Source organism: Periplaneta americana, chromosome 9, assembly GCF_040183065.1.
Source record: "Periplaneta americana isolate PAMFEO1 chromosome 9, P.americana_PAMFEO1_priV1, whole genome shotgun sequence".
In the NCBI taxonomy this organism is placed as follows: domain Eukaryota; kingdom Metazoa; phylum Arthropoda; class Insecta; order Blattodea; family Blattidae; genus Periplaneta; species Periplaneta americana.
The window spans coordinates 40944283-40957372 of record NC_091125.1 but is presented as its reverse complement, the minus strand read 5'-3'; the positions used below and the strand labels follow the sequence as shown (position 1 = coordinate 40957372).

The following is a 13090-nucleotide window of genomic DNA, read 5'->3' as shown; positions in this document are numbered from 1 at the left end:
GAGCATTGTTCATTCTCCATTCTCTATCCCAGTTTAAACACAAAAATGAAATGATATATCATCAATTTTTTTCTTACAAGTTTAAAAACAATGTACATGTCTATGACTGTCTACTTCCCTATTCAGAACAAGCCAGATGAAGACGTTGTTCAGAGTAACACAACTTAGTGTGCACTCCCTGCTGATTGCAGTGTCACACGATCTCATAATTCATTTATCTTAAAATGCACATTTTTCTGGAAAACTATTCAAAACAGCAAAATGATATTTGACTCTTTTGTTGCTCTTTACTGAAGCAATTGTTCACCAAAATTAATGGCATTACTTACTGTTCATGCAATATGCATCTATTCAAGAAATCATAAATGTTTTTACATCAGATATAACTTTACAGGTAAAACGTGGACTATCAGCAGCTTGTCAGGTTAAGAACAATGTTTTTTTTTTTTTTTTTTTTTTTCATTATGAAACAGGCAGAAAATTTACAAAAGATAAGACTGATAATAATTCATTATTTCTATTTCATAGTATACTTATAGAAAAAAAAAATGTAAAAATCACTTTCGAAGTTTTGATGGAGAATAAACATTTTCATCGTCCTCCAGTTCGAAAGTATTTGGCAGATCAGTTCTTATGGAACACTGACAAAATGTTTCAGAAAGTATGCCCAACTAATATTTGTTTCTTACAAAATAAGCTTAAATTGAAAAAACTGAATCTAAATATTCTCAGTCTGTAATGTACCCCACTAAATAATTTTGCATAACCGTTTTGTTTCGGAAAATTCTCATTTTCTGTTGCACTTTAAAAACGAAAATATATTCTCTCTCAAAAAGCAATTTGTATGCACTTGTTACCTTACAGGAATTTACATGTATATTGTGATTGTTGTAACTGTGGCACAACTTTTCACCCCTAACAAAAACATAATAGTTACACAACTGCTAGACAAAGGTAAACAAAGTAAATATCCAAATGAACACGAAAAAAAATATGCAAATCACAAAGAATTAACTTTTCAAATGAAACAGATAAAACAAAGAAATTGAATGTAGATCCACTCAAGTGCCAGACATAATTGTTACAACTATTCTCATAGATAAATGTCTTATAAAGAAGACTATTGTTAAAATAAATTTTCTACAAATGATCTGTGAAAGAAGAGTGATTGTATAAAAATAGAGCATTCCTATGCAGACTGGTCCCGCTCCAGCATCTACTTAACAAAATCTGTTGGCAGGCGGCAAGTGGTCATATGCACTTCCCTATGCAGACTGGTCCCACGCCCTCTTCTACAGTTTAGTTTCCTCAGGATGGAGGCTCCACACTACCATCATATAAGTTGACAGAAGATGATTACCTGGGACCAGTCTGCATACAAACGCTCTGTACATTGATGAATCTCTCAGTAGGAAACAGACAGGAGCTGCAATACACTGTGAACTTTACAACATACGAGGGTATGCTGAAAAGTAATGCTTTCTATTTTTTTTTTTTTTGTCGTTGTGATTACAGTTAAAAATATTAGTGATAGTACATTGTATTCATGAACTTTCTGTTTTCAATGACACAAGTTTCGTATCTCTGCCAGTAGAGAGCTCTGAGTTATAGCCTGAAACATGGTGGCATGTATGTTGGTGCGTCTGAAGCAGCTTGCTGCGATCAAGCTTCTAACAGTAGAAAATGTGCACCTGATAGACATTCATCGGAGATTGAAGGCTGTTTATCGTGATCAATATGTCAACATCGGTACTGTGCAACATTGGTCTGCTCATGCTCATAATGAACCTCGTGCAACTCTCAGCATGCGTGACAAAGGACGCAGTGGAAGACCACGTATTGCAACTGTTGACACTCATTGGAATCATGTCTATGAACTCATTACAGCAAATCATCGCATAACGCAGGGACACCTGTCAATCCAATGTGGAATATCAAGGAAGCATGTGAAGGTGATAATTGCAGAACTGGGATTCTGGAAAATCTGGGTACCTCGAATGCTCCTTCCTCACATGAAACAGAAGAGAATGGGCATTTGCCAATTGGTTCTGCACTACGAACAGGAAGGCGATGAATTCTTGAAGAACATTGTCACAGGTGACGGAAACTGGGTACACCACTTCAATCCCGAAAACAAGAGGTCATCACTGCAGTTCCGCCACAAAGGATCACATGCACCCAAAAAGTTCAAGGCTGTGCCATCAGCAGGCAAACTCATGCTTACAGTCTTTTGGAATATTCAAGGTGTGGTGCATATGGAATTCATGCCTGAAAGCACTACCATCAATTCTGTAAGGTATTGTGAAACTCTAAAAAAGCTGAAAGCACGAATTCGAAGAATTCGTCCAGATATGGAGCAGCCCTTCCTACAGCATAACAATGCTCGTCCGCATACATACCAGTGCAATGACAACAGAACACATTCTGCATCTTGGTTTTGCGTTGTTGACCATCCTCCATATAGTCCCAACATGGCGCCATCAGATTTTCATCTGTTCCCAAAACTTAAAGAATATCTGAGAGAACATCTCTTTGATTCTGACGATGCAGTGCAGACAGAAGTGAGGCTGTGGTTTCGTCATCAGAATGAAACATTCTACAGTGACAGTATCAAGAAACTGGTCACCCATTGGGAGAAGTGTATTCATCACCAGGGCGATTATGTGAAAAAATAAAACTACAGGTATGAACAGTAAGGTTGTAGCAAGTTACCAGTTTTGTTTCACTCAAATAACTATAAAACTTTTCACATAAAGAATTAGGAGGCATTACTTTTCAGCACGCTCTCGTATATTCTGTTGTTATCAAATGCTTCAGGCTTTGAAAGCGAAATAAAAACAATCAAGACTACCTTATACCATCTGTAAAGAATAATAGGTTAGTCAGTGATTTTGTCAGACTTCAAGACAACTTTTATTCGATCATTTTCTTTCACTCTACAAAAGAAGGCATTTTTTACCTGAAAAGCTGTAGCATTAGTTTTCTTTATTGCAGATGCAGCTTAAAATTCCAGTAAGTCGAAGTGTGGTAAACAAAGACCATATTGTGGCAGGCTTTCTCGGAAGTACTCCCCTTTTCTTTGTAATTTAATTCTCTATCATACATTAAATGAAATAGATGATCAATCTTACTGCTCCTGTGTTGTGTTTATGATCAACAACAGACAACAAATCACCCATCCATGAGAGATACTCATGGACCTACACATCAGTCGTACACAATTCTACAAAATCAGCAGATCTAACAGAAATAGTAAAAATGCCAGGTATTGTCTAGTCCAGGCCTGCAGAACTCGCAAAGTAGGAGAACTATGACGTCAGCGTCACTCCACTTCTATTGGGGATGATCGACTTCCACCCCAAGAATGAATGTTGGTGCAGCCGAGCATAACTAGAATGCCATGACCGCACAGGTAGAAAAGGTGGGTGGGGTAAAAGAGGGGAGGAAAGCAGTCGCTCTCAAGAGCTACAGTTCTGCAGGCCTGGTCTAGTCTGACACAAAAATGGAAATTAAATTCAAAAAAGAGCATCATCACAGTTTGAAAGGATATAAAATGAAGTCTACTTGCCAAGAAGAGCCACTACTATTTGAGCTAGACCTTCACATTGGCACCATTGAATGACAAACTTAACTACGGTACAATATATAACCTTCTGTAATCACAAAAAAAAAATACAGTACAAGACATTCAAGTAAAAATACGTTGATCAGAAAGAATTCAATATATGTAGGGTGCTAAACCAAAACGTTGTAAGTGCCTAAAAATATATTTTACAGGAGGCAAGAAAAACGTAACACAAAAATGCATAATGTTTTCACAAACTTTTATTGATAAATGGAAGCAATAAGTACAAATACACAAAATTGTAAATTTTAAACAAAAATTAGCCTAAGCTATGTATGTACAATTTTGAATTTGTTCAAATTAATAAAACTTTTTAAGTGCCATAAAAGTTGCACTTCAAAAAACCAAAGTTTATAGTTTCAAAATAAGCTAATGAAACAGGCAAGTTCATTGCAACACCAGCAAACGTCATAAAATAACTTCTCATCATTTGGCAGATTATGGTAGCATGGTTCTGATGTCCTCCATCTTTTATTTTGATATGAGTGTAACGTTTTCCTTCATTTCCACGTTCAGGTTACGAAAACGTTCGTCTGACATTTTTCTTGAGTACAGGAACCTGAGACCACACACCTAAAGACGAATAGCATTTCTTTACCTGAACAATACCAAAGTTTTGAGTAACTTTTATCATGGTCGCTTTGCAAATATTCATTTTCTTGGTATTCAAAAGTTTGTTTGCTACTTTCATCCAGTCAAAGAACTCTGTGTTGTTAACTACTAAAAATGGATGTTTTTAGTTTGCATGAGCTATTATTTCAACAAGGTCTAGGGAAACCAATTGTTTTTTACCTCGTTTAGATTTTTCGGTCAATGAGAAATCCCGATCACAAGACAGGAATGTGTGTCCACGTACTGGGAACTTGTGGGTAATTTCCGTGAAGTACCCCTTTGGCAAAAGTGTCAGCATCATAGCGAGCATTCCTCTGTTCTTCTTCTGCCTGCAGCAGTTATCGGACCACAACACTAATTTTTGTTTTGGACTGAGCCCCAAAGCCTTTGTTACCAAAAATATATACAAACAAAATGTGATTTCAGCTGCTCCTCGTCAACTGCAGTTTCGTCCCAGAAGAACATGATACCTTTCTCTTCTTCTTCAAAATGGATTCCCAGGTTAACAAACGCTAACTGACGGTTGTAGTACATTTCCAAATGCGTCAAATAACGCAGATACATTTGCTGCTGCAAAGCAAATGATACTACCTGCATTTCTGACATGGGGAACTTGGACATGGCTACATCTTCTCTCGATTGTTTTGGAGATGAGACGAGTTTATTTTTCTGTGATGTGTACGCCATTCCACTATTTTTCTGCAATTTACGCACGTTCTTCTTCCACGAATGAGGCTTTAAACTACGTTTTTTCATCCTATGGAGAGACACAAACCTTTCTTGGTCGGCCATAGCTGCAAGCTTAAGAATGCAATGTGGGAGCTACTTTCATTGGCTTTTGAAATGTTCTGGTTGACACATCATATTTTCCCCCTGAAGAAGCACTACAACCGTGTCACCTTTGCTAGTGCAAGTGGAGGACAGTACTTACAAAGTTAAGAACGAATAAAACGCATTTCGGGAAGTTTGGCACTTACAACATTTTAGTTCAGCGCCCTTTATATAAATTTCACTTGTTTGCTGCAATGTCTCTTTAGCATAGCATCAAGTTAAGATAAAGGGATAATAATATATAGGCACCATCTTTTGTACTGTAAAGGATTAATAGAAACATTTAAAGAAGAGAAAAACTCTGAATGCAAGGTAAAAAAATAGGAGACGGTCACATAATCGCCATTAGAAAACAATGACAGTTAATGGGATCCAAAGTTATTGTGGAAGTGACAGCTAATAAGCATGACATATGCATGATTACATCCATAAAACTTCGAACTCGGCCAATTATTCTACCAACAGTGGCCTTAAATAATACTGGTAATTTTATTAATAGCAGCAGCAGGGAACATAATATTTTGGTTGAAAATTTGGTGAAGTCCATATCAGAAAAAATATTTTATACATCATCATATAGTACTGTCCAGAATTTATTTTAAACACTGTCACAGTATAAGATCTCAATAGCCCAATATTCTTGTAAGAACTTCTACTTGGTTCCTTCTGGACTCCAAAAGTATTCCCAAAACTAAGCATTTTTATGTCTGCATATACTATCAGGGATCTTGTCTTTGCTCTCAAAAATGTCAACCCTTTCCCTACCACCTTTCCCATGCATGCACCTATATACCTACAGACAACTATAATATTAAAATGAGGACGTTGTCTCAGAAATATGAGCCATTCAGAGCAGAAGTGGTGTAAGTCAAGAATGGGTAATGAGGGTTAAAGTAAACATTCTATAAAATACAGCGCAAAGTAGCAGTTAATATTCAATTTATTTAAACTATTAGTAGTCAGAGGATAGCAAGAAGGACATATTAATTGCTACTTTGCACTGTATTTTACAGAATTTTTACTTTAAACCTCATTACCCAAATTTGACTTACACCACTTTTGCTCTGAACGGCTCATATGCCTCCAACCTAATTACCTCCATGGCTCTACACACCCTCATGGACAATATTTGGTGTCTTTTTGTTGGTCTCATTTATCTTGTAGTGGCTCCCCTACACAGTCCTGACTGTGATTCAAATTTTCCCACCCTGGTCAACAGACACAAGCAGGGAGTGGATCAATACATTGGCAAGGTGACAGGAAGGGGAAAGAGGGGTGACATGTAGGGGTTCATCTGGGAGATGCCTGAAGCAAGAAAAGTGCACAACATGTAGGCAACCTGCAGCACCAGCCAGCATGTCCAGCAACAACTCCAGCATCCCTCTGCTAGACTACATTGCTGATAATGGTGAGTCATCCCAAAGCAGTAAGAGAATAGCTCTAACCTCATCAACACATGCTCAGGGCTAGAATTTTATGTTGATATAGCCAACATGTTTCTTCTTATGACATTGTGAGAGAATTCGAAAGTTACTCTCGAAAACTCATCCTAAAAATACATAATTGATTTTGGTTATAAATTTATAACAAAGTACTTATAAAATAAATTCTACTTTTTATTTTTATAATTTTTTTTCATATTCTGTGTATTACCTTCATGTATGAAAATATATAGGTCTATTACACATTCAGTGATTTTAATACTAATACTAATAGATGTAGAATTTTTCAGTTAAAAATCTAAATCAGAAGTAAATTCAAAGAAATCTTTGCAAATGGAAAAGATACCTGATCATTGGAATGAATTTTACTTACACAAGGAAGCAATCAGCAGGCCTTATTTCATGCAATTTTCCTTACAAATCTATGGGACAGAATGATTCAATTGACGACAAAAAATATTGTTTCTTATTTGCTTGTGATCATTTTAAATTATCATCATTGAGCATACAGAGCAGATTCCACATATTCAAAGAATAATAATTTAAAATATATTTTCTTCGAATGTTAACATATTCAAATATGCTGGTAATAAGGAACTATGTACGCCTAATATTAGACTTGTTACATAACGTTATGCTTTATTACATTTCATTAAATGCTATAATTAATTTCTAGATAGTTACAGAACATTTTAATGACTTGTTCAACAAGCAGAATCAACAAAAATATTGTTACCTTGGAGGTAATGGAAATGACGCATTAGAATAGCTCATGTGATTTATTATTAAAAAGTGAGGGAATGACTGGACGTTATTTGTTATGTTTATAACGGTCATGTCTGTGAATTAAAACTAAGTCCTATCATATCATTATTAGCTTTCATTCATTAGATCTTAAGCCTGTGCATCTTTCAAGCCTTTTTGAGATGATGTGAAGAGAAATACCCTTCACTTACTTACTTACAAATGGCTTTTAAGGAACCCGAAGGTTCATTGCCGCCCTCACATAAGCCCACCATCGGTCCCTATCCTGTGCAAGATTAATCCAGTCTCTATCATCATATCCCACCTCCCTCAAATCCATTTTAATATTATCCTCCCATCTAGGTCTCGGCCTCCCCAAAGGTCTTTTTCCCTCCGGTCTCCCAACTAACACTCTATAGGCATTTCTGGATTCACCCATACGTTCTACATGCCCTGCCCATCTCAAACGGAAATACCCTTCACAAAAAATTTAAAATAAAATTAATGAAGAGGAATTATAAGGAAGTCATAATGGCCAGTTTCAAGCTATTATTTCTGATTTTCCTAGAGATAGTCATGCAAATAATTAAAAATAAATAAGTCATGATAGCTTATTACAGGAGCATAGGCCTACATTAACTTTCCAAATCTGAGCCCTGAGAGTATAGTATACTATACCGTATTTCATACATGATTATGATATAAGATGTATGTGCAGAGACCCACAGTATAGTATAATATACCTGCATTTGTGCTCTAGCTGTAACCTGCAGAATTTTTTCAGTATTTTTCTTCATGTCAGTGGCTTTTTTTTGAAGTGTAGAATTATATTGAACTTTAAATATAAAATACCAAATGTGTCAGGTGGATAAAGAAAAATGAATACAAGATGATGCTTATGACGATGACAAAAATCTAAATATTAATGATGGGGATGTCACTACAATTTTATTGTAACTATTGTTATGAGTGATTGTGGTGATAAGGAGACTGAAGATGAGTAGAAATAGGATATGATGAGGATGATGTTACAAAGCATGGTTCCATACTGGTGCTAATTTCTTTAAAAAAAGCACCAGTACAATAAGTGAAATGTCCGCCATCATACAACATGAACAATTTTAATACAGTGACGTAGTTATTACTTGTTCAATAATGTTCATCAGTGAATGTCTCAGTTCTGCACCCCAGAAGTTTGATATCTGTCGTACCGATACTGGATTGGAATAAAAACATGAAAGTGTAATACAATGTGATATAGCCTTAAAACTCGAAGTGTAAAAAAATGTTTCAAAAGTAATATAGACCTATCTTTCATCGCACAGCTGTTTCAGGGCAATATGTTTTGTCGACCACTGACCACTGATAATGAAGCATACTAATTACTTCGAAACGACTATACAGCGTATTTAAAGTATAGAAGTATTGTCTTTTTCAACATATTTAACACTTTTTAGTTTTAAAGTTTTGTCATAATTTATTTTGATAGTGTTATAAAGTGAATCATAAACAAGAAATTAAACAAAATTGTAAGATACGAATTTAGGTGTCCTCCAATGACTATGATTCTACTGCATTCCATTAAAGTGGGTCCTTTATTCAAAACATTATCGGAAGCATAAATATTCGTATAAACAAATATGGAGACAAAGAAGCAAGCTGATAAACTAACGTTTTTTGTGATCTCTTGTTACTGTTTTCCAGTCTCACACCCTTTTGGAAGGTACAGAGGCAATCACGGAGAAATTCTTTGTTTTTAATCTATTCAAAGTTACTATATAAACTTAAAATATAAAGGTACGATATGCATGAGGAACAAAGGAGAAAAGCATGAGATTTTACCCTACCAGCATTTCACCATTGCTCCATTAATCATTATGATGTGGTACCAGTATGGTACTTATGTAATTCGCATCCCATGGTATACCAGGGGCAATGCCTATGGTGACAAAAAGAACTACAACTCATAAATGGGAATGCTTGAATGAATGATATAAAGTTAAATACCCTCCATTGGATTAAATTATCCATAAGAATGACAATATGAATAAGAAGAAGAAATTGAATTACATACACGTGAATTATACTTTAATCTACTCTCAATTTTTAATGAACTGCAGAAATCATAAGGTACTGGTATATTAAAAATATGTATTTCATTGCAGTTTTCATAAAAAGTGAAATTGTTAACATAGTTGTCAGTAAGTTATATGAGTTACTAGTAAAAGGGAAGATTAATACGAAAAGCATGAACCTATACCAAAATGAAATTTATTTACAGACATTGGGAGCAGCAGCACAGTGGCAGCTTCTAGCACCATTTCCTTCTACAGTCTTGACAAGGAAGATGATGCTGCCAACTGTTCGACTATAATCCCAATACTCACCATTACAAGTGCACCTGGCAACCATCTAAAGGGCCATCATGGACTTCTAACACCTTCTCCAGAGGCCCTAAAGGCTCAGCTCAAGTGGGGCTTCCTTCTTCACACGTATGGCTTCGCTTGTCTCTTCTTCGTTCTGGCCTTCTACGCATTCTTCTCCATTCTCAATCTCAGGTGCAACTTCCTTTCTTTAAATCTGAAACTACTAACTATATTCTAAATATAACATTTTCATCCGGACATTTTAATATAGTGTGTCACAATATAATAAATATTTACTTTTCACAACTAACTTATACATTTTTAATGAATCCTTCCCTGAAAAATATTTTCCACAAGAATTACAAAAAGAGAGAGAGAGAGAGAGAGAGAGAGAGAGAAAAAGGAAACGGATTCAAGAGTTAAACACTTGGAAATATTGTAACAAATAAATTAATTTTAGTAATTTTTTTATTAGTCGTTTAATCTCCCCAGTGATATTATATGTTAATGCCTTTAGGAAAAGGGATGATTTTATAAACACACACACTAAACATAGACACATTTGTGAGCCTCCTCTAGCCTGGAATCAGTAGAGCATATGAGCCTTCACTGAGACACACACAGAACAGAATATTAACAAGGATATCCATCCATGTCCGAGGTAGGATTTGAACCCACGAACCTTCGGACTGCGCCATCTAAAAGAAGCAGGCATTAAACCTCGTAGCTACCTAAATCCGGAATATTAATAAATATAACAGTACAAAATGTAGCAAATCATTTATGAAACTATAAAGAGAAGCAAACAACAAGACACACTAAAGAACTGTCTTACATACATAAATTACTATTTTCTCTCAGTCATGGTATAGAAAATAATTGAAAATACCTTTCTAAAAGACAATAATTATATTAATTTATTATTAAAAACTTCTTACCACAGGGAGTTCCCAAACACTAGAAACAGTTCCTTCCAACACATGGTTCCTAAACATTCTGAAACTACATTATGAAGCATCCAATCCTAGAGCCTTAAATTCTATAAAATAATAATAATAATAATAATAATAATAATAATAATAATAATAATAATAATAATAATAATGCCGGTAATAATAATAATAATAATAATAGTAATAATAATAATAATAATAACAGTAATAACAACAATAATAACAAAACAGCAATGTTGTTATCATCATCATCATTATTATTATTATTATTATTATTATTATTACTATTATTATTATTATTATTATTATTATTATTATTATTATTATATTATTTCGTCCAATGGCAGGGCACTTAACTTGATATTCACCCCAACTCTATAAGCGAGCTCATAGATGTGACTATTGGCAAGCAGCGTAGACCAGTGTTCTTTTGACTCTGTTGACCCTCTAAAGGGCTTTAACTTAATTTGTATTATTTTCATCAGTGTTTGTATTTCTTTTTTGTATTTATATGTGCTATCTGGTAGGATGGAAAAGAAGGCCTTATGACCTTAATCCTGTCAGATTAAATAAATAAATTATTATTATTATTATTATTATTATTATTATTATTATTATTATTATTATTACCACTTGGTTCGTCAGAGACTATCCAGAGTGTACCAAAGGTGATGCATTCACATTACACTATGATGATGATGATGATGATGATGATGATGATGATGATGATGATGATGATGATGATGATGATGATGATGATAGAGAATGGTTGGGATATCATAGGGTAATTGGAGTACCCAGAAGAAAATCCTGTGTTGTGTGCACACCCATGGGCTCTCCCAACAGAAGTCATAAAGTCAGAGTAGAGTGGGATTTGAACCCAGGTCCCTTGGCTTATAAGTCTAGTGCTTTAGCACTTAAATTCCGTGTTATTCATATTTATAAAAAATTAACTGTAACTTAAATACATTTTAATAATAATGACGAAGAAAATGTTTGTTACTTAGTTTTTCTTGTGATGCCAACTACACTAGAGTATTAAGTCACATGCTGTGAGTATGAATCAATTTCAGTTCGAAGAACTCATTTGAACTTCATGTCATAAACCACTGATATTAATTTGAACGTGAAACTTTTATGTCTGAATGCCAAATGAATAAAATGTTACGAAAATTTCAACATCAAATCTGACGTCACTCAATTGGCAACGTGGCTAATGAGAAAGGCAGGATAAGGCACGAATAGGAATCACAATATTCTGAAATAACTTGCTTAACAACAGATCAGACTTTTACATTGTTATGGTGTTTGATAAAAGGATAGACTTTTCTTGCGTGGGTATATTTCTTATTTCTCTTATCATTGACCAATACTAACAGCTCTCCAACAAACTAATTCAGATGAAACACAATATTTCCAGTGTAAATGCATGTACAGAGATATAGTATATATTCAATAAAGAAATTCATGAAAAATAATCATTAATACAACACATGAATTCTATTAAATTTATTTCACTCTCAATCATATTCACAATCCTTACAAATAAGAACCAAAACCAATTCCTTAAATACCAGTACCGGTATCTAAACATCGCAATAGAGAACATAAACGTTGAGCACAATTACAGGGATACTAGTAATTCCCTGTCACTATTTAGGCCTACTGTAACTCTCAGTGTGTCTGCACAGATGATTGCTCTGTAATAGACATCATGAAATAAAATCCTGGAAAATACAAAAAAAAAAAAAAAAAAAAAAAAAAAAAAATGACACACTGAAAACTCCCTTTTCCCGTGCAATTTAAATTTCTAGCATTATGAATCGCTTAAATCCCGCATTATTTCAAAGTCTTATTTTGCAAAGATTAACTACTATTTCATCATACCTAATTTATCTTCCTCTCTTACTTTAGAATTTGATCCAACCTGATGCATTGTTATTACTTATAACACTTATAAGACATTACTGTTATTACTAATATTAAACAATTTTAGTGATCATTGTCTTCTCTTGCTGCAACTTTTAAACAATTTATCTTGAAATAAAATAAACATTCTGAAAATATATTACTATTGTATTGTATTGTATTTATTAACATTCCATGGTATTCGTACATTGCTTCACAGCTAGAATATGGAACAAGTCAAAAAACTTAATACCGGTACTACTACTGTATAAAGTCTTAATTTATAGTCCCAGTCTAGTTGAAATATATACAGAAGAGGTTTACAATATAGTCTACTAGTACAACACAAAGTTTTAGTATCAATTTCATGAAGCGTTGTTGAATGTCATGAATTCAATTATAATATATACTGATACTGTCAACTGGGGTAACATTAGTTCAATTTTTTACCATTCTAAAAGTAAACTTTTGTAATAAATTGATGTGTTAGTTAATTTATTTTAACGAATCATGTTAGAAAGAGTTCTGTATGAAGTAATAATGGCTCCTAAAGCATTGCAAACACGTTACTTTATGTTTATCTGAGTTTATAAATTATTTTTTTTAATA

General features: G+C 34.2%; 1 protein-coding gene across 2 annotated transcripts in view; it reads left to right on the top strand.

Moving 5' to 3' along the window:
• The first annotated feature begins 4043 nt into the window (after positions 1-4043).
• Positions 4044-13090, top strand: part of LOC138705856 (uncharacterized) — a 46082-nt gene continuing 37035 nt past the window's right edge. The window contains exons 1-2 of one of the 2 annotated variants that reach the window (XM_069834538.1): positions 4044-6476; positions 9536-9812. In XM_069834538.1, coding sequence (XP_069690639.1) covers positions 6425-6476; positions 9536-9812 — 329 coding nt within the window. In that variant the 5' untranslated portion in view covers positions 4044-6424. The remainder of the gene's footprint in view (positions 6477-9535; positions 9813-13090) is intronic. The other variant, XM_069834539.1, reaches the window with a different exon arrangement.